Raw genomic sequence first — 22,472 nt, forward strand, 5'->3', positions numbered from 1 at the left:
CTATGCATGTGACATTTTCTCCTGGTTTGATAACAAAGAGACACATTCATGTGTATTGACCATAAATAGTAGGAAAGACTCCAAAACACTCCACAATTAAGCTTGGGCTATTCCAACATACCCTTCTTTCAACACAGATGGAGGATTATCAACGCTTCAGAAATCGTCATTCAGCAATACAACATGCTGACGTTTATTGCTTGTCCTCTTAATCTGAGACAAACTGCTCATATAAAGAGAGCCATTAAAGGCACATGTTGCATCGTGCACCTCTTCAATATGGGGAGTTAATCCACTCAAGGAAAAACTGAGATTGACGTCAGCGGCTCTTTTCCTGGCGGGTCTCCCCGCTGTGTGTTTGTTTATTTGGGTCTCCAGCTGAAGAGGCGATCAAAGCCGTGTCACACCTAGACCTCCATTATGAGCTTGTTAGCAGCTGCCAAATGAAATCCAAACACAGGCGTGCTCCTCAACCGGCGCTTTAGGGCCCCCCGGTTTCATCGAGCGCTACGTGGGCTCCATGCCCACTCCTCAAATTATGGGCCCCTAAAATGGCAGGCTTCCCACATTGCTTCCCACTTCCAGTCATGTAAACGGTGACACATGGAAGACAGCTCCATAAGACAATAATCCCCTTTACATCTCTCTTAAGCAGCTGCCATGGAAAATTGATCGGTCTTTATCAATGAGGAAAACTCCGATTTAGGGCGACATTAATGGGACAATGAAGGAAATGATGTGTAAACGCGTCGATGCAGCAACGCAAGAAGAATGTCTGAATGAATGATAAAAACCTACTTTCACCTAAATCTTTCTAGCCTGAGACAAGTCTTCCCAAACAAGTCTAGAAATGAGAGAATGTTAAGTACCTGCTGACTCCAGTGGTCTGACAGAGCTGTCTCCTCTCAGTGTGATACAGACAGGATATGAAAGGACATGAGACCAAGAGACAGGTGCTGAGTCACCAGTGATCTGCCCTCAACCCACAGTCCTCAGTCTGTCTCTGTATCTCAGTCCTGGAGGCTGCTGTCTGTCTGTCTGTCTGTCCTGTCTGTCCTGTCTGTCTGTCTGTCTGTCTGTCTGTCTGTCTGTCTGTCTGTCTGTCTGTCTGTCTGTCTGTCTGTCTGTCTGTCTGTCTGTCTGTGCCTTTATCTTACACATGGTCGTTCAGCATTCTGCACGTGTACCACCGTCATTAAACCCAGCTGCATCTTCTCTGTACCCTACGCCGTCAACATGCCACTAACCACAGAGCCTGTCCTCCCAGGCAGGGGCGGTCACTCACACACAGCAAAGACCTGGATGACACTCCCCCTGCAGTACGAAGATGAGGACTCAGTGAGGATGGGTCAGGTTGAATTATGGACGAGGGCATTTCAGAGGGTCACTGCTTTTTTTCTCGAAAGAATGTGCTCTCTTCCGGGAGCGGAGAAGAGGGATAAGGGAGCAAATTTCCTGAGCGTTCCACCTCATCTTCACCCCCGCCCCCCCATCCCTCCTTTCTTCTGCCTGTGCTATGGAAAGCTGCCTTGAGGCAACATTCACGGAAATATGCATTCAGCCAGCTTTAATCGTAAGGAGACCAAGAAGAGAGAAACTAGGGACACTTGTGTTTAATCTGTTTGTGACATCCACGCTAATAGGTGGCCGTCCTTGAGTTTCCGAGGTGCTTTTTCCATGCTCACCTCTAATTAGACAAGCTTCCTCTGCTTCCTCTCCTCTTCCTAATTAGATCTTTAACAACAAACAAGCAGCGACCTTTACAAAGGCCTTGCCACAATCTCCCCCATTAGTTAAACGGCTGAGAGGCGCTGGGCTAAGGGAGGGGAGAGGGGGAGGGAAGCCATGCCAACCATGCCACATCCTCATGGTACTGGCTGTCAGGCCCCCGACAATGGCAGCTTCCTGTTACAATCTGCATAAATCCGCCAATTCTATGATAGCAGGAACGACAGGACACAAAGACGACATCAACACACACAACAAATACACATGGCGGCTTTGTTTGCGCTGACACGGACAATTAGCCCTCAGCTGCCGGCAAGGTCTTATCTAATAAAGCCAGGCAAAATTACTTTTATTGTTCAGGTAGATTGCTTCTAATGATAGTGCCATCTGTGGGACAGCATATGAATAAAATGATTCTGAAAATACTTCCTTCTATGGATCAAAGCCTGAAAAGCACACATCTGGGAGAGGCCGAATAGCTTGATTATCTTCCCCAACTAATTTGATTTTCAGAGCATACAAATGTTTTAAGCAACTTTCACTTGGGCGAAGGTGCGGAACAGAATGAGAGTGAAGAAAAGTCTCTGAGCACCAAAGAAATAATGGCTTTCCTGAGATCCACCTAAACACACACATGTTCTTTATCAAGCTGTTAGAGATACACTAGCACATTGATGTTGGGGGATGAAGGGGGCTTGTATATGTGTGTATGCATACAATGTGTGTAGTTTAGGTGAATCCCAGTGGTGCTTTAGAATATAGTTCATTATAAACTGCTCTACTATATTTTTACATTACAGGAACATCTGGTCCTATCAATAGAACTACCACAAATGAATAATAATAAACCAACATGGAATATCCTATGGCACAATGACTTTTCTTTAGAATAGAACACAATACTCTCTGAGCTCTTTAACATGCAAGGAGCATCCACATGATTACCTATAAACTTTCTCTGTTTTTGTCTGTAGATAATAAATGCATTGTGGCTATCAGTACTCACCAGGGCAGAACATAAAGCAGAACATTCTGATTGAGGTGACTGAGGACAGAAACGGTGCCATAAAACAATGCTTTGCAGACAGCCGCAGCACGGAAAGTCCTTCTACAATAACAGTCCGTGACTATTCAACTGAGCAGGACACTTTGTGCAGTGTAAGATGTCTTCCCTTGCTCTTTCATGGTCAAGTTTAGGTGGATGCTCAGACTGACTCAGAGACGTGCACTACCACACTATACTGAGGAGTTTTAACTAGGCATGCAGTCTGTGGAAGGGACACGCACACAAACACAGGCACACACACACACAAACACAGGCACACACACACAAACACAGGCGCACACACACACACACACACACACACACACACACACACACACACACACACACACACACACACACACACACACACACACACACACACACACACACATCATCTCTGTAGTGTGATGGGGCAGTAGGCTGTAGTAGGTCCCCACAGCTGCATCACTGATCTGTTATGAGCCTGAGACAATCCCATTATTAATATTCACACCATCTAACCGGAACAATGGCCCCTTCTTTGGACTTTATTTCCCCCCCCTTCTGGTCTAATTGGATGTAATTACTCATCTACAAAACAAATGAGCAGGTTGAGGTTGCCTTGGAGACCAGATCAGGAGGCCCAGCAGTGCGAATCATTCGCCGAGCTCCATTTATACTGATAATTATCCCCCCCTCTAATTTTCTCTCTCTCTCTCTCCCTTTGCCCACTGGCCAGAGGCTGCTGGGGATGGGGTGGTCAGCTCTCATCGGCCAGCTAAGAGCTCCACAGTTCAATGCTGGAGAGGCTGCTTCTCTCATAGCATACTGCCATCACGAAGATGGCTTTCTTCAAGTGGATAAATGCTCCTCTCTCAAATCCACTTTGCCAGATGACTGCCTCTAAGGAAGGATTGCAAACCACTGCCTTGAAAGTATTGCTACTCTGCTCCTCTCTATGAAAAAACAGACAAAGAACCCTATCATGTTCGTGCTAAAATACAGGGCATATTCCCCTCCACTTTACCACTTTAGAGAGAGGACAAGGTGTTTAAGAGTGCACCAGTGTTCTCTAACAAAAGTCTGTGATTATCCTGACACTGAAACTTCAATTCCCCAAAATACACACAGACATACTCACACAAATATTAATACACAAACACCCATGCACGCACAGACCGTCACAGGCACACACACATAGTCACAGGCACACACACACACACACAAACACCCAGAGCGACGTTTGCTCCCAATCATCCCTCTCTCCCATGCCCCCTCTCAATTCCCTGGTGGCCATCCGCACACTTCACTCTGCGGAGGATGTCAATAAACCTGTCATACGGCTTCCCAAATTAGCTTTGAATTTCACAGCGACTGTAATTAGCTACTCCATTTCCACCTATGCCATTTCTCTGGGCTGCCGAGACTAGCTTTCACTTTCCATTTGAAATAGCATTTTCTGACTGAATGAGTGACTAATTAACAGCACTAGATCCCCTTATCAAAAAGCACCGACATTTCATAAATAATACATATTTAATGTCTTGTCATTTTGTGCTCAGAAAGGCTTGGCTAATGAAGTTTAACAGATGATTTATTTCTGCATTTACTACCCCATAACCAAGCCTTTATTCTTCTTTTAGATTTTCATTCTTTCTCTCTTTCTTCCTCTCTCAATCCTTTTTGAAACACTGATAGCTTCCAGAAGTGCCTCATCACAGGAAAAGAACAGTTAAAAGAACATAAAAGAGAATGTTTTCTGACAGTAAATCACAGGTGTCTAACCAGGCGTGTGACAATGTGATGCGTGACGTAGGCTATTTCCCCTCTTGCAGGTGTGTCAGGAGGGCTACGGAGCACAACAACAGAACACTATGGAACACTAGGACAATTCAGATCGTGTGCTGTCCTTGTAATAACACAACCTACAACTATTTGACAAGAGTTTTGATTCGTGTTTATGAGTGACTAATGGTTTATAAGGTAAAGCTATGTCTTTAAATGAGTTCATGCAAAAGGTTTTCTGACTTCCACTAGAAACCAAAGTGAGTGAGGCCATGACTCCAGCCTGAAGCCCATTGGAGAGGCACAGCATGGACCAAGGCACAGCATGGACCAAACCCCAGGGCATTCTCTTCTGTGACCCCTGAACATCTGCCAGCCACAGCTGTGTGAGCCACTGCACTATAGGACAGGAGCTGGGGAGAGAGGGACAGGAACTCCTCACCCTCCCCACATGTCACATCTTCTCTCTGGGCCCCAGTGCAAACCTGGAGTATACCACTGTCACATGGATTGGTTTGGCATGCTCGTACCCAGGACATGTGATGCTCTTCTGGGCTCGACGCTGAGCTAAGCGGAGCAGCATCTGGGACAAACGGATGGACCTGAGCACCCATGGAGCCTGGGGATCCAGATTAATTTAGCCCGATGAACACAGCCAATCCCAGACTCCTCTGGGGCACTTCCCAGGATCACAGAGCTTGTTGGGAGGAAATGGATAATGATCTCAGATAATGTGGCAAAATGTGCCAAATGATTTCCCTCTCCAAGCAAGCTGTGAGTTCCTCAGTAGAAAACAAAACAGCCAGGGTTCAGTGGAGGAGAATACTGAAATCTACATCTACATGAGAACCTCTTGTTTCTCTCTAAGGCAGAATAGAACCATAGGATAACTGTTTCCTAGGGGATATGAATCACATGGTATAAATGATCAAACCAAACATAGATAGATAACAAACCATTTATTAAATTTATGTCAATGATGTCATTACAGATTCATGTCAACATGTTGCAGTATGTACAAGTTGTATGTTGAAAATACACATCCCTTGTTCCAAAAGCAGGGACATTTTAAATACTATTTCACTGTTTAAATCCCTCTGTGGGGACAACATGTTGCACTGCCAAGTGCTGTTTTAATAGCACAATTATTCGGGCATAGAAATATTACTACCAAAGCATTATACTGTGCTCTGTGTAGTGGGAAAGGTCACATTAAAGCATGGCCTCAGTGTTCCCCAGGACTCTGAGGTCACTGGGGCACTGAGGATAAAGACAGAATTGATTGGCCATAGAAAAGGCCCTCAGAGATGTGCTTATTACAGAAATAATAATGGACGGAACTGAAGCCACGTTAACCTTCAGCACAATGCACTTATTGTGTATCAAGGGGCCGTTGGCCAGGAGAACTGGACATGTAAGGAGCCTCTTTAGCTGACGAGACTGATCCGCTCCCACTGAGTTAGCATCTTACTGACATCCACTAACTCACAGGGGAAGGAGGATGGGACAGGGAGAGGGAGAGGGAAAAATAGAGGATGAGAAAGAGGGAAGGGGCGCAGAGGGCGGTGAAGAAAATGAGAGAGGGAGCAAGGCATAGAGAGAGAATTAAAGGCAAAGAGGTAGAGTAAGCAAAACATTAAGAAGAAAGAAGAAAGAAGAGAAAGGATCAAAAGAACATCCTCGGCATTCATGAGCTCGGCAGCAGAAATTCCTTGGTGATCGATGCAGGTTTACAGGCGTTACAGAGGCCTTGAGAAGAGAATAGGCCATCTCATCTCCAAGACTCTGAAACATCCCACTCATTTCCGCTTCACATAATAAGAGCTCATTCCTCTGGAAGGAGCTGAAAGGGCTTGAATGAGAGACTGAGAGCGGCAGAAATATCTCTGAGTGTGACGGAGGGGACGGAGGAGGGGAGATCAGAGGGGAAGGAGGTGGCGGGTAACAAATGGTCTAAACCCCAGGCTGACATGTCAATCAAGCAGCTCCTCAGGTAGACAGACAGACGTGGAGTCAGATTTAGTGAGGCAGGCACGTTGACCAGTCCAAGAGGGAGAGGACAGACTGGCCTCCAGTGGAGAAGGGCCCTGGGTGAGGTGGCAATGGAACGCAGACCGTGGGGGAAAGAGCAGAAACGCTGTCAATGGTGGCCATTCAAAAAAAATATATCTAACAAAGTGGATATTCATGAAATCCGTCATCATTTATGTGATGTTATAACAGGCCCACAATGTGGATACTAAAATCTGATTTGGATGTACAGTTGAAGTCAGAAGTTTACAAAAACTTAGGTTGGAGTCACTAAAACTTGTTTTTCAACCACTCCACAAATTTCTTGTTAACAAACTATAGTTTTGGCAAGTCGGTTAGGACATCTACTTCGTGCATGACACAAGTCATTTTTCCAGCAATTGTTTACAGACAGATTATTTCACTTATAATTCACTGTATCACAATTCCAGTGGGTCAGAAGTTTACATACACTAAGTTGACTGCGCCTTTAAACAGCTTGGAAAATTCCAGAAAATGATGTCTTGGCTTTAGAAGCTTCTGATAGGCTAATCGACATAATTTGAGTCAATTGGAGGTGTACCTGAGGATGTATTTCAAGGCATACCTTCAAACTCAGTGCCTCTTCGCTTGACATCATGGGAAAATCAAAAGAAATCAGCCAAGACCTCAGAAAAACAATTGTAGACCCCCACAAGTCTAGTTCATCCTTGGGAGCAATTTCCAAACGCCTGAAGGTACCACATTCATCCGTACAAACAATAGTACGCAAGTATAAACACGATGGAACCACGCAGCCGTCATACCGCTCAGGAAGGAGACGCATTCTGTCTCCTAGAGATACAAAAGTATCTATATCCACAGTAAAACGAGTCCTATATTGACATAACCTGAAAGGCCGCTCAGCAAGGAAGAAGCCACTGCTCCAAAACAGCCATAAGAAAGCCAGACTACAGTTTGCAACTGCACATGGGGACAACGATCGTACTTTTTTGAGAAATGCCCTCTGGTTTGATGAAACAAAAATAGAACTGTTTGGCCATAATGACCATCGTTATGTTTGGAGGAAAAAGGGGGATGCTTGCAAGCCGAAGAACACCATCCCAACCGTGAAGCACGGGGGTGGCAGCATCATGTTGTGGGGGTGCTTTGCTGCAGGAGAGATTGGTGCACTTCACAAAATAGATGGCATCATGAGATAGGAAAATTATGTGGATATATTGAAGCAACATCTCAAGACATCAGTCAGGAAGTTAAAGCTTGGTCGCAAATGGGTCTTCCAAATGGACAATGACCCCAAGCATACTTCCAAAGTTGTGGCAAAATGGCTTAAGGACAACAAAGTCAAGGTATTGGAGTGGCCATCACAAAGCCCTGACCTCAATCCTATAGAAAATGTGTGGGCAGAACTGAAAAAGCGTGTGCGAGCAAGGAGACCTACAAACCTGACTCAGTTACTCCAGCTCTGTCAGGAGGAATGGGCCAAAATTCACCAAACCTATTGTGGGAAGCTTGTGGAAGGCTACCCGAAACGTTTGACCCAAGTTAAACAATTTAAAGGCAATGCTACCAAATACTAATTGAGTGTATGTAAACTTCTGACCCACTGGGAATGTGATGAAAGAAATACAAGCTGAAATAAATAATTCTCTCTACTATTATTCTGACATTTCACATTCTTAAAATGAAGTGGTGATCCTAGCTTACCAAAGACAGGGAATTTTTACAAGGATTAAATGTCAGGAATTGTAAAAAACGGAGTTTAAATGTATTTGGCTAAGGTGTATGTAAACTTCCGACTTCAACTGTATTTGTCTGTTTTCGCTGCATGAATGTCTGCTAAATGCTAACTCCCGTTCTTATAAGCTGGTAGCATATACTGTCAAGGAAAACTCATTTCTACTGTTATTCTGGCTATTATCAACAGTAAAATACTGTGAAAGCATTATACTGCAGCATACTGTAATTGATGGTGCATTGTGGGAAACTGTTGTGGGCGGGGAAGGAATTGGTGTATTTAAAATGGTACTGTAATTCCACATTACAGTACTGTACTGTATTTTTCTTCTCATCATTAACATATTATGAGGCATGCCTTGTAAGAGGCTATATTTGTTCCAACCGTTAGTGTGAGAGCTGTACCAATTTAACTAATTTAGTACGTGGTTATAATGCCCCATCAATTAAACATTTACAGGGGACATATTGGAATGCCTGCAAGTATTTTGCCATGTCCTTTTGGCCTTTTTTGCCCTGTAGTTGCTGCCAGTTAGGAAGCCTTTGTTAAGGCCTCTAGAAGTGCAAGTGATCCAAAACACCAAATATGAATTGATATGCTGTAATGTGCAAAACACATTACCTAGCAGCCGACCTGCTTGCACCATCCCATGTAATTACAGTAAAACACTGTGAAACCTCCACCCAACGAATTTCATTAATTCATGACAATTACAGTAGCATTTATTTTTTTACAGAACAAAGTAAATTATTCAGTATTGCACTGTGTGTCATTACACAGTACTTGCTTTACTATATTTAGATTACAGTAGGTGTACTGCAATATGAAATACAGTAACTTACTTGCCACTTTGCTGCCTGTAAGTTACTGTCAAATTCACGGCAACCCCTTTACAGTGTAGCTAGTCATATAGAAATCGGTGGTGGTAGTTGAAGCCATTTTTAAGTGTAATGCAGTTGGTGAAGATGACATGAACATATATTGAGGATGATATCTATACAAGTATTATACTCAGATTTTTACCTCAACATAGTGGGAAATACACATATAAACAGGCACATGTTGATGGGTGGAAATGAAGGGATTCTGAGTCTCGCCAAGGATTTGCATGGCGTTTCTGTTGTTTTGGTCAAATTCCATTTATTTCTTTACCGCATGTAGCTATGCTGCCACTCCCCATTCAAAGGCATCTGTAGCATGCTACATAGTTTGTTCTTAGTATGCCCTCTCTGTAAGGCAGAGTTATGGGGCTGTGGAAATCTGGCTTTGAATACTGTTAGCAAAACTCCAAGGTTGAACGCACACATGCACGTACAGTATAAGGTCCAAAGTGATGATGAGGCAATCTAAAAGACAGCCCTTTGATGGGTGATCTCCCTCTGTTGGAGCATCAGAGAGGAGATGTGCAACCTTTATTTAACTAGGCAAGTCAGTTAAGAACAAATTCTTATTTATAATGACAGCCTACCAGGGAACAGTGGGTTAACTGCCTTGTTCAGGGGCAGAACGACATATTTCTTTACCTTGTCAGCTCGGGGATTCGATCCAGCAAACTTTCGGTTACTGGCCCAACGCTCTAACCACTAAGCTACTTGCTGCCCCTAGATCCAGTGATCTAGGATCTCAATGTAATGTGTGATCCCATTGTCAGAGCCCAAAAAGGTCAGGTCAGAGCGCACCAGACTTTACTGTGAATTACTGATCAATCAACTTTGTCCATAGGAATGACAGAGCCACAGAGTCCATCAATAACAACTCCTATTGTCTTCTCAGTGAGTATGGTTACATGCACACAACAATACGATTGTTGTGGATAGTCAGATTAATATAATAGTTTGATTAAAACATTGACAAGCTTTGCAAGACGAACGATTTCTCAATTAATCCTGTTTCCATGGACACATCTGAAATCAGGCTACCTGATGGGACTCTGAGGAATGCAGAAAATCAAAATAAACGTTCTACCACAGCGACCATGTTATTTTTGGCGAAGACTGTTTGATTCTGAATTTGTCACGAATCCCGTTTCCTGAGTCTGTTTTTTGCCTGTGTTCTGTTCTGGAGTGTTTTTTCCGGTGTCCTGGAACGCACCCTGTCTGGTTGCCGGGCGATTTAGCTAGTTGGGAGATCTCAGATTACCCGCACCTGTATCCCATCAGCTATCTGCACACCTGGTCCTGATCATCATCTCTCCTCTTCATAAGCCCGGACCTGACATCCATTCCCTGCCGGATCGTTAGCCATGAACAGTATGTTGTGCCAGCGTATCAGCCTCCAGCTTGATAGAATTTGTTTTGTTGTTTTGTACGTCTTGCTTGCCTTAAACTTACCTCCGTTTGTTCTGTCTTCAGTTATTCACCCGGATCACTTACCCCATTCCTGCCTGGTCGTCGGAGGCTTCCGCTACTCCCTTGGACCCACCTATTCACTCCCATCAACTCACCACCGCTGCCCGCTACGCCACCTGGATATTTCTACCCCTTCATATTCACTTGTAAATAAATACTCACCTTCTTCCTACTCTCCTTGTCCTGGTCTGCTTCTGGGTTCGATTTTGAAAGAACGTGACAGAACGATCCGGCCAAGGATGAACCCAGCGGACCTGGACTCCGTTTGCCATGCCGTTACCCAGCAGGGGAAGATATTGGAACAACACAACACGGCGCTACAGGAGATAGCGGGTTCAGTCCGGAACTTATCTGCTAGCTTGACGAATATCCAGGATCAGCTCAGTTTGCCGGCGGGACATCCACCACCTGTTTCACCCATCTCACCTGCCGATTCTGGAGAGGTTTCCTTCCGTGAGCCCAAGGTTCCGACGCCTGATAAGTACGAGGGGGATTTCGGAAGATGCCGTTCATTTCTTATGCAGTGTGGCTTAGTTTTTGATCTACAGCCCTACTCTTACGCCACAGATAAGGCTAGGATAGCTTTCGTGATTGAACTGCTGCGTGGTAGAGCTCTGGAATGGGCTTCAGCCGTTTGGGAACGACAGGACACCTGCATGGCTTCATACCAGGAGTTCACGGCGGAGATGAGAAAGCTTTTTGACCATCCAGTCCGAGGTAAGGACGCAGCTAAACGTTTGTTCACTCTTCGCCAAGGAGCTCGCAGTGTGGCAGACTTTATGATCGAATTCAGGACATTGGCTGTGGAGAGTGGTTGGAATGAGGAGTCACTACAAGCGGCTTTTTACCAGGGGTTGTCGGAGCAACTCAAGGACGAGCTGATATCCTATCCAGAGCCTAGTGACCTAGACAGCTTGGTCACTTTATCTATTCGGGTAGATAATAGAGTCCGAGAGAGAAGGAGGGAGAAGCAGTGGGGCCCGTCCAATCAATCAGCAACTCGGTTACCATTCGGTTCAGGAAATCGACCAGAACGTGTTGATCATGATTCCCCACACGGGATTAGTGGAGGGGTCTTGCCACCAGATCCTGAACCAATGCAAGTGGGGCGACACGGGCTAACTAAGGAGGAGCGCCAACGTAGACGTGAGACCAACAGCTGCCTCTACTGTGGTAGCTCGGGACATTACATCTCCGCTTGTCCACAGCGCCCGTTAAACTGCCCGGCTCGCTAGTTTTGGGAGGAATTTTTGCGAGCCAGTTTCAACCTCTCAAGAACCCTGTCAGACCCCGTTTTCCTGCGACCCTTATGAATAAAGATCAGAGCTTAGAGATGAACGCTTTTATCGATTCAGGTGCCGATGGCAGCTTTATTGATGCCGACTTGGTGGAACAGCTGGGGCTTTCCAAGGAGCAATTGCCGGAAGCCATTGAAGCAACCACTCTGAACGGCAGTAGTCTGGCACGGATCACTATGAGGACTGAACCGGTTAAGATGTTGTTGTCGGGGAATCATTCAGAGTTTATCTCCTTCCTCATTCTGTCCTCGCCCCATGTTCCTCTGGTTCTTGGTTACCCCTGGCTGAAGGAACACAATCCCTCGTTTGATTGGGTGACGGGTAAGGTAACTAGTTGGAGCATTGAGTGTCATGCTAACTGCCTTAGGACTGCCTGTTCTCCTGCTGTTCCCAGTCAGGTCAGTGACTCTGCTCCTCCTGATTTGTCCCTGGTTCCAGAAACATATCACGAGTTGGGTGAAGTATTCAGTAAGCAGAAGGCTCTGTACCTTCCTCCCCACCGACCTTATGACTGTGCGATTAATCTGTTCCCTGGAGCTGCCTTTCCCAAGGGACGGTTATACAGTATCTCTCGACCTGAACGTGAAGCCTTGGAGACCTACATCAAGGAATCTCTAGCTGCAGGTCTCATTCGCCCCTCGTCATCACCTCTGGGAGCAGGATTCTTTTTTGTGAGTAAGAAGGATGGCTCTCTTCGACCATGTATTGATTATCGGGGGTTGAATGATATTACGGTCAAGAACAAGTATCCCCTGCCCTTGATGAGCTCTGCTTTCGACTCTTTACAGGGTGCTACGGTTTTTACGAAGCTTGACCTACGTAATGCTTATCATTTGGTTCGGATCAAAGAGGGGGACGAGTGGTTGACTGGGTTCAATACTCCTATGGGACATTTCGAGTACCAGGTGATGCCGTTTGGACTGACCAACGCTCCTGCTGTGTTCCAAAGTATGGTGAATGATGTTCTGAGAGATATGATTGGTATTTTTGTGTTCATTTACCTGGATGATATCCTCATCTTCTCGAGGGAGCTTTCTAGCCACGTCCAGCATGTCAAGCAGGTCCTGCTGCGGTTATTGGAGAACCGTCTGTTCGTGAAGGCTGAGAAGTGTGATTTTCACGCCCACACGACCTCCTTCCTCGGGTACATCATCTCCAGGGGAGAGATCATGATGGACCAAGAGAAGGTTCGGGCGGTTCGGGATTGGGCCCAGCCCGGTACGAGATTGCAGCTCCAGAGATTCCTGGGGTTTGCGAACTTCTATCGGAGGTTTATCCGTGATTACAGCCGGGTGGCCGTCCCTTTAACTGCCCTGACGTCTTGCACCAGAGATTTCTGTTGGACTCCTGAGGCAGACCGAGCATTTCTGGACTTGAAGAGCCGATTCACCAACGCCCCGATTCTCTCTCAACCTGACACTTCCCGTCAGTTTGTTGTTGAGGTGGACGCGTCTGATGTGGGGGTGGGCGCCATCCTGTCCCAGCGTAGCTCCACTGACGGTAAACTCCATCCCTGCGCCTTCTACTCTTGTCGTCTTTCTCCAGCTGAAAGAAACTACGATGTGGGTAACCGGGAGCTTCTCGCTGTGAAGCTTGCCTTGGAGGAGTGGCGTCACTGGTTGGAGGGAGCGGAGCAACCGTTTGTGGTCTGGACTGACCACAAGAATCTGGCTTACGTGCAATCGGCTAAACGTCTCAACTCCCGTCAGGCCAGGTGGGCTTTGTTTTTTGGACGCTTCAATTTTTCCCTGACGTTCCGACCTGGGTCGAAGAACGGGAAGGCGGACGCCCTGTCCCGGATGTTCTCCAAGACGGAGGAGAGTGGGGCCAAGACTGAGATGATTCTTCCCCAGAATGTTGTCGTGGGAGCCGTTACATGGAGGATTGAGGAGGATGTGATGGCGGCCCTTCGGACGCAGCCCGGGCCCGGTAACGGTCCACCCGGTCGGTTGTTCGTGCCTGAGTCGGTCCGTCCTGCTGTCCTTCAGTGGTTCCACGCCAGCAAGATAGCTTGTCACCCTGGCGTTGCTCGGACTATGGCGCTACTGCGCAGACGATTTTGGTGGCCTGCCATGGGAGAAGATACCCGGAGGTTTGTTGCCGCTTGTCCTGTTTGTGCGCAGAATAAGAGTACCAATCGGCCCAGCTCTGGGCTTCTTCACCCCCTACCTATTCCTCGGCGACCTTGGTCGCATCTGGCCCTGGACTTTGTCACGGGGTTGCCCTCTTCTGTTGGTAACACGGTTATTCTGACCATTGTGGACAGATTCAGCAAGTTTGCTCACTTTGTCCCCCTCTCCAAGCTGCCTTCTGCCACTGAGACGTCCGAGATCCTGGTTAGGGAGGTTTTCAGGGTCCACGGGTTGCCCTGTGACATTGTTTCTGACCGTGGTCCTCAGTTTACCTCTGCTGTCTGGAGATCCTTCTGTTTGGCCATTGGAGCTACAGTCAGTCTCACTTCTGGATTTCACCCCCAATCTAATGGTCAGGCGGAGAGAGCCAACCAGAAGATGGAGTCCACGCTGCGCTGTCTTGTTTCCTCTGATCCCACCTCTTGGTCCTCTCAATTACCCTGGGTCGAGTATGCCCATAATACTCTCCCTTCATCTGCCACTGGGATGTCTCCCTTCCAGTGCCTGTACGGTTACCAACCTCCCTTGTTTCCTTCTCAGGAGAGGGATCTCTCGGTTCCCTCTGTCCAGACCCACATTCGTCGTTGCCACCGGACCTGGCATAGGGCCAGGAAGGCTCTCCTTAGAGTTTCTGACCGGTATCAGATCCAGGCGAATCGTCGCCGTATTCCTGCCCCCGCTTATACGGTCGGAGATAAGGTTTGGTTGGCTACACGGGATCTTCCTCTACGGACTGAGTCGAGGAAACTGTCACCGAAGTTCATTGGTCCGTTTGTAGTGGAGAGAATCATTAATCCTGTTGTGGTCCGACTCAAGTTGTCTGCAACACTTAGAGTACATCCCACCTTTCATGTCTCCTGCCTCAAGCCGGTTCTCCTCAGTCCTCTGTTGCCCCCTCCTCCTCGTCCTCCTCCTCCTCGGATGATCGGAGGTGGTCCTGTCTACACGGTGCGCCGCATCATGGACTCAAGATGGCGGGGTCGAGGGTTCCAGTATCTAGTGGATTGGGAAGGATATGGTCCAGAGGAGAGGAGTTGGATTCCTCGGCGTCAGATCCTTGACGCTGACCTGCTTCGTGACTTCTACCGCCTCCACCCTGGCGCTCCGGGTAGTCCGCCCGGTGGCGTTCGTCGGAGGGGGGGTACTGTCACGAATCCCGTTTCCTGAGTCTGTTTTTTGCCTGTGTTCTGTTCTGGAGTGTTTTTTCCGGTGTCCTGGAACGCACCCTGTCTGGTTGCCGGGCGATTTAGCTAGTTGGGAGATCTCAGATTACCCGCACCTGTATCCCATCAGCTATCTGCACACCTGGTCCTGATCATCATCTCTCCTCTTCATAAGCCCGGACCTGACATCCATTCCCTGCCGGATCGTTAGCCATGAACAGTATGTTGTGCCAGCGTATCAGCCTCCAGCTTGATAGAATTTGTTTTGTTGTTTTGTACGTCTTGCTTGCCTTAAACTTACCTCCGTTTGTTCTGTCTTCAGTTATTCACCCGGATCACTTACCCCATTCCTGCCTGGTCGTCGGAGGCTTCCGCTACTCCCTTGGACCCACCTATTCACTCCCATCAACTCACCACCGCTGCCCGCTACGCCACCTGGATATTTCTACCCCTTCATATTCACTTGTAAATAAATACTCACCTTCTTCCTACTCTCCTTGTCCTGGTCTGCTTCTGGGTTCGATTTTGAAAGAACGTGACAGAGTTGGGACATATAAAGTGTGTGTGTGAACTATTTCTAATATGCATACTTTCATAGGCTGACTCGGCTGGTGTTGGCACACGCGCAGATCAAACACACCGCTGGAACTCCCATTAACGTGTTTACACGTCCTAATCATTTGAAAGATTTGCTCGGAAAACCGGGTGTTTTAATTGCCATATGCTTACTTCGATTATGATTGCCATTCAAGGTAAGCAGAGTAATATGTTTATATGACTATTGCCATACTCAGCCTACTGCCCTAATCTGTTTCCTATCAAATTATTCGAGTCTGTGTTAACATACTCACTGATCAACTCCGCTGATTATATCCCAGAAAACAAACTAACATAGCAATAACTCATCAATGACATGTTATCCATCAGTGTCTGTCAAACAGCTATAAGTATTCAAAACATCCATTTTCTCATATGACCTCAGTAATACAGGCTCATCATCTATCATACATCCACAGAAGGACAAACATCGGGAAGGGACACATGGAATAACATTCAGATTCCATTCTTGTCATTCAGGGCTAAGTTGTTATGGCGTGATGGCAAGGCAAGGCCAGTCCTAGGGACTGCTTTACCCAGAGAGTAAAGAGCCTCACGGAGGACTTAAAAATACCTTCCATCAGCAGCAGCACTGTCATGGAGAGGGAGGCCATGTGAGCATGGTGTCGATCTGACCGGTGACATTAAGCCGTGGGCTGTCAGAGCCAGAGAGGAGGGTGACAGAACCCAGTGTTGGGGACTGTCTTTCATTTACCCTTGGCTCTCTGCGGAGCAGGCAGGCACACCGGTGAGCAGCCAGCCACGTGGCGAGGGGAAGATAGAGACGAGGGTTTAAGGCTTGCTCGCTCTGTGGGATGATAAGCGTGTGGGTAAATATGAGCGCGGCGGGGCGGTAACGAGATGCACCCGTTCACCCCGGCACGGCGCCACACAACGGAGAGGAGACGAGCGGGAGATTAGCTGAGAGGAAGGTCACATTTAAACACGCTTCGTCTTCCTCAGCGCTCGACCCTGTTTATCTACCCTGTGTGTGTGTGTGTGTGCAGTAAACTATGGCGGCTCAAACATCAGAGCTGAGAGAGCCCCCTATGGCTCCTCATTACCTAGACTACAGGAGACCTGTGAGGTCACCATTTACCTCACTATACCCCCATACATCATCTACCAGCACTATCAGGCAACACAGAGTTGTCAGGATCTGACAACAGTACAAGATGTGCCCCTGTCTCATCCTCTCCAAGGAATCATCAGCAAATCACATCCCTGTTTAACTCTCAGTGAATGGCGTTGAGCTCCATTGTCTGGCAGATTGTTTGTTTTGAAAACGCAAGATCAAGAGGCCTGATTGGAGAGAAAGAACATCTGATTGGCTTCCTGTGTTGCCTGCACTGAAGTGAATGCAGCTCAAATGAGAAGAGGAAGACGGGCAGGGTGTGTGTGTGTGTGTGCGTGCTTGAGTGTATTGATGGGTCATATTTCCAAACAGTTTCCATCAGGACATTGAAGCTTACATTCACATGATCATACCGCAGGAGCATATATGTATATATATATATATACAGTGCGTTCAGAAAGTGTGGAATAAGTCAAGGGGTATGAATACATTCTGAAGGCACTTGACATAGTATAGTACTATGGTAGGTACAGTAGCACTTGGAGAGAGACGACCTGAGTCTGATTAAGAAAGCCAGTCTTCCCTAGAGCTTGGATGCTGCTTGTCAATTTCCGACACCTAGGTTGTTATTCACTGCTATTGATTGCTTTAGTGTTATTGAGGAGGACAGAGACAGATATGTTAATGAAGCTGACTGGCGAATCAATGACGAGTGAGAAACAGGGAGAAACTTGCAAGTCTTGTGCTTCAGATTATTGGTACAAGTCGTTCTGCACACACATGTGTACAGTGTTAGCTAATCAATCAGTGCTGTGTGTGTTTATAGTGAGTGGATGTCTCCAGGTTCTATGGTTGGAGAAGCAGTGTTAGTCACTGAGGGCTAAAGCAGACATATCACAGCACATTGCCAACAAAGAATTACACAAGTCAAAATGTGTTCGAAATCGATCGAGCTACTTTAACTATGTGCTTGACACCCAATTACTTGGTGCGTCATTCTTAGACAGTTTTAGGATTGGAGAATAAAATGTCTGCCTGTGCCCTTCATTTAAGTATTTAGGGCTCCAGTGTGTGTGGACTACATTTATACATGTTTCTATGAGTGTGCTAAGGAGAAGCAGAGCAGCGAGAGAAGCTGGAGGGAGCAGCAGCCACACAGAACACGGACAGAGCAGAGTTTACCTGGCCCTGCGTTCTGTGGGTACGCCATGTAGCCGCCTCTTCCACGGGCCCCCCTACCTGAGCCACGCGCTGCCGCCACCGCCGCCGCCACCGGTCCGTACGCCGTCGCTGGGAAGCCTGTGGGTACACAGAGGACAAACGTCACTCACTGTCATCCCAGACCTAGCTAGTAGAACCCAGAGGCCGCTCCACTGGAGATCACCACAGTGTTCTGGTGTGCTATCAATACGCTTTGGGATCTGACTTACACAGCACTCCTATTTACACCCAGAGAGAGGGAGAGAAAGACAGAGAGAGAGGGGAGATACATTTGTGAACATGAATGCATAGGCAGGCACACATAGATATACGCACATGTATGTGCACACACATATATGCAATCACTCGGACTGTCTCTAGTGAGAGGTTTGGGTAGGCGGGAGGTCCTCTCCTCCACGCTGAGCCTTCACTCGCCCAATTATCAGCACACACACACGCGCGATGTGTGTGTGGGGGGGGGGGGGGGGGGGGGGAGGGGGGGGGGAGTGGCACAATCATTTACTCAAATTAAATACTTAGGACGCCTTGAAACGCTCACTATCGTTTTGATCGTACTCAGTTTTTCATGCCTCTTAATTGAGTTAGCAGCAGCTAATGGGCACTGCTTGGTGGAGGCTCTCTGTGCCATACTGCCATATTTACATTTAGCGTGGGGGGACTCTCTTGGCTGGGGGTAGGGGAGGGGATGTCAACGGCTTTACTCTTGGGAGAGACCAGCTTCTTTAGAGCTTTACAGCGTTGCTCTCTGTGAGATCTGCCACTGTAGTGTGTCCCCTGTATTTTCATCTGGCAGCAGTTACCAGTTGCTATGAACCAGCTTTGGCCACTTGAATGCAAAACTGAATGCATCAAAATATTTCTGTTTTCAGGAGCTCAAATTGGAGTTTGACATTTTGTGGGGGGTCGGAAACTCTTCTCCTCTTCATTGTCATGTTCATATCCACTCAATACTCATTGTCATGTTCATATCCACTCAATACTCATTGTCATGTTCATATCCACTCAATACTCATTGTCATGTTCATATCCACTCAATACTCATTGTCATGTTCATATCCACTCAATACTCATTGTCATGTTCATATCCACTCAATACTCATTGTCATGTTCATATCCACTCAATACTCATTGTCATGTTCATATCCACTCAATACTCATTGTCATGTTCATATCCACTCAATACTCATTGTCATGTTCATATCCACTCAATACTCATTGTCATGTTCATATCCACTCAATACTCATTGTCATGTTCATATCCACTCAATACTCATTGTCATGTTCATATCCACTCAATACTCAATGTCATGTTCATATCCACTCAATACTCATTGTCATGTTCATATCCACTCAATACTCATTGTCATGTTCATATCCACTCAATACTCATTGTCATGTTCATATCCACTCAATACTCATTGTCATGTTCATATCCACTCAATACTCATTGTCATGTTCATATCCACTCAATACTCATTGTCATGTTCATATCCACTCAAAACTCACTGCAAGAAAATGACAATTTCTTGTTATTCTTAGATTTTCCGAGCCAATCTGTTAATCTCTTAATATGGTGTTCAAATATACTCTGAACAGTATTTAGCAGAGTAGCACCGCCAGCTCTTTACTCAGTAAAATGGTGCAGTGCTCTAACATTTGAACTAATACCAGGATCATTACAGTGTGCAATTAAAGCAACACATTGAGCCTGTGTGTCTATGCCTCTATTACAGCATGGATGTAATTACAGTGCAGTCTCTCTCTAATGAACACACCCATCCCTGGCTGACAGAGACTCGTCCATGCCCAGGGCCTGACACCAGAGACGGCTGCCCCTATCTTCTCTCCTCTCCCCTCCCCTCCCTCTCTCACACAGAGGAATGGCATGTCATTAGGCCTGACGACTAGCCTGACTCTTCACTCTGGCCCTAATACCCTTCTGCATAATCGAACAGCCCACATTATCCTGACAGGAACTGTTAATGAGAAAATTCAATCTCAGAATTCTGCCAGCCAGACAGCCAGATAGATGTGGTCTTGATCTTTTCAAAGCAGAAAGTGTTCTGTGTGTGTGTTCTGTTTTGGATTGTGTGTGATATGTTCCGTGTTCTCTGTGGGTTGTGTTCTGTGTGTGTATGTTCCGTGTGTGTTGGGCTGACTAGCAGCCAGACAGACACACAGGGGAAGTGTTGAGCCCTCTCTGGAGGAAGTCGAATGTTTTTCTGATGCTGTCGAGGTGAGAAGACCACCAAGGTGTGACCTATTTTCTGGGCCAGAGTCCCCCTACAGTTCTGCCCAGAGGGGCTCACACAAAGACTGATGAAGGGCAGGCAAGGGGCAGTTGAGGGGAGGCAAGAGGGCAGGGTCAGAGGAACTGCAGCGGAGGAGAAAAACACATTGGTTTTCAGTGCCCTGCTGAGAATGAGGTAATTCACACCTCTGCAGACACAATGTGAGCGTGAGCAAGAGCGTTGGTGTGAGGTGCCGTCATGCTGGGACCGTAAGGTGGGCGAGAAGCAAGGAGCTGCCATTCCCGGAAAAACATCTCACAGCTCAGAGAGGTGAGAGGGAGGTGAGAGCTCAGAGACAGACAGACATACAGACCGACAGGAAGCATTTCACAATCAGTCCCCATTCTTCTCAAGTCTAAGACGGCCCTGATTCAAACAGCCCTTCTGATATTCCACACCTCTCTTTAATCTCTTCAGAAAAACACAAATCAGCTCGGATGCTATGCTAATGACGGTCACGAACCCCTTCCTATTCTACAAACGCCAGCCCCGCTGTTGCCGTGCAGAAGAGCCCTCTGCTGGAGTCAACGCTCATTTCTCTCTCTCTCTCTCTTCTAAGTACTGTATCTTCCCCTCCCTGCCATTGTCACGACGCCCCCAGTAGACCCTGTGGATTCAAAGTTAGTGGCAAGCAAAGTTGTGGAGACAGATTAACTTTGCAGGATTAGGTGGGTTAATTAATAGATCGCTGCGGCTCATTGTTTTGTGTTCAGGCGGTAAGAAGCCGCCCAAGAGAGGCGCTGCCGCATTAAATCAATTTCATGGCCCTTTTAATACTGACGAGATAAAGACAATATTTAGCTTTAAATTTGTCACTATTATTTGGCCACTTCAGTGGCTGCGCTCTCTTGGTGGAGACTGGGGACAAGGACACATCTGTTTATGGAGTGGGGGCCCGAGGGGGCCTCTGGGGACCTGTCCTCAGCGCTCTCTCCTCTCCTCCACCCCTCCTCGGCTGAAAGCACAGGCATTCGCTCCACTTCAACAGCAGAGAGAGAGAGAGAGAGAGAGAGAGAAGCACTGATTAGACTCACAGCAGCACTGCAGTATACACTTCCTCTCTTTGAGGACTCAGACATTGTCATACTTTTTGTCTCCACCTAATTCAAAACAACATGAGGTAAGTCATCTATTCATAACCACAAAGCTGTCATTGACGTCCGGTAATACTTTCCTTTTTCTTGTACAAAGAGATTAAGAGAAACAGCAAAACATGGATTTCTCTTCACTTCCTTTGAGAGAGATCGTTCACAGTAACAGCAATCTCGTCCCAGCTCTCTCCACAATATATCAGCCTGTCCTCTATATATAACCATCCTGACCCCCTGCAGCTGTGTGACGCCATTACGCTCGCCTCTGTCCTCCATCTATCTCCCTTTCTCTCTCTATGAAAGTACCACTGTTTTCCACTCCAATCTGTCATCCCGTCAAACCTTACACTCATCTATACCTAATCCATCTATCTCACTAACTCTGCTCGTTTCTCACTGTTCTGTGAAACTCTATCCGTGCCAACATTTTATACCTCTCTCCTGCTCCATGTCCCCCACTGGCTTTATCTCTGTGTCCGGCCCCCTTTTCCCAGAACCCAGTGTGGCACATCACTATGACGCTATCACTACGGCGATAGACTGCTGCAGCGAGCGCCACACAGTAAGGTCACAGCCGTGTCAGTGTCCTCTGTATTGTACTCGGCTGTAGACCAACATCGGCTGCTGCTCTGCTCTGCTGCAGCTCACCTAGCAATGACAATGCACCACCAATTCCCTGCTCTGCTTAGCACTCAACAACTATATTTTGGAATATACAATGCTTTAATAACAATCCACAGGGCATAGCGAGAGCTGGAGAATGTAGCTGCTTTATTTTGACATAGTCATATTATTCACTCTTCTGTTTACCCTTCCAATATAAGTGAACTCTCCTTCCACTCCTGGCCCCAGGCACGTCTGTCTGTCTGTCTGTCTGTCTGTCTGTCTGTCTGTCTGTCTGTCTGTCTGTCTGTCTGTCTGTCTGTCTGTCTGTCTGTCTGTCTGTCTGTCTGTCTGTCTGTCTGTCTGTC

At 46.8% G+C, this 22,472-nt stretch overlaps 1 protein-coding gene across 2 annotated transcripts in view; it reads right to left on the bottom strand.

Annotated features, from left to right (window-relative positions):
* Nucleotides 1-22,472, bottom strand: part of LOC120057190 (RNA-binding protein Musashi homolog 2-like) — a 350,186-nt gene that overhangs the window by 14,907 nt on the left and 312,807 nt on the right. The window contains exon 11 of one of the 2 annotated variants that reach the window (XM_039005674.1): nt 18,081-18,197. In XM_039005674.1, coding sequence (XP_038861602.1) covers nt 18,081-18,197 — 117 coding nt within the window. The remainder of the gene's footprint in view (nt 1-18,080; nt 18,198-22,472) is intronic. The other variant, XM_039005673.1, reaches the window with a different exon arrangement.

Source organism: Salvelinus namaycush, chromosome 12, assembly GCF_016432855.1.
Source record: "Salvelinus namaycush isolate Seneca chromosome 12, SaNama_1.0, whole genome shotgun sequence".
NCBI lineage: Eukaryota > Metazoa > Chordata > Actinopteri > Salmoniformes > Salmonidae > Salvelinus > Salvelinus namaycush.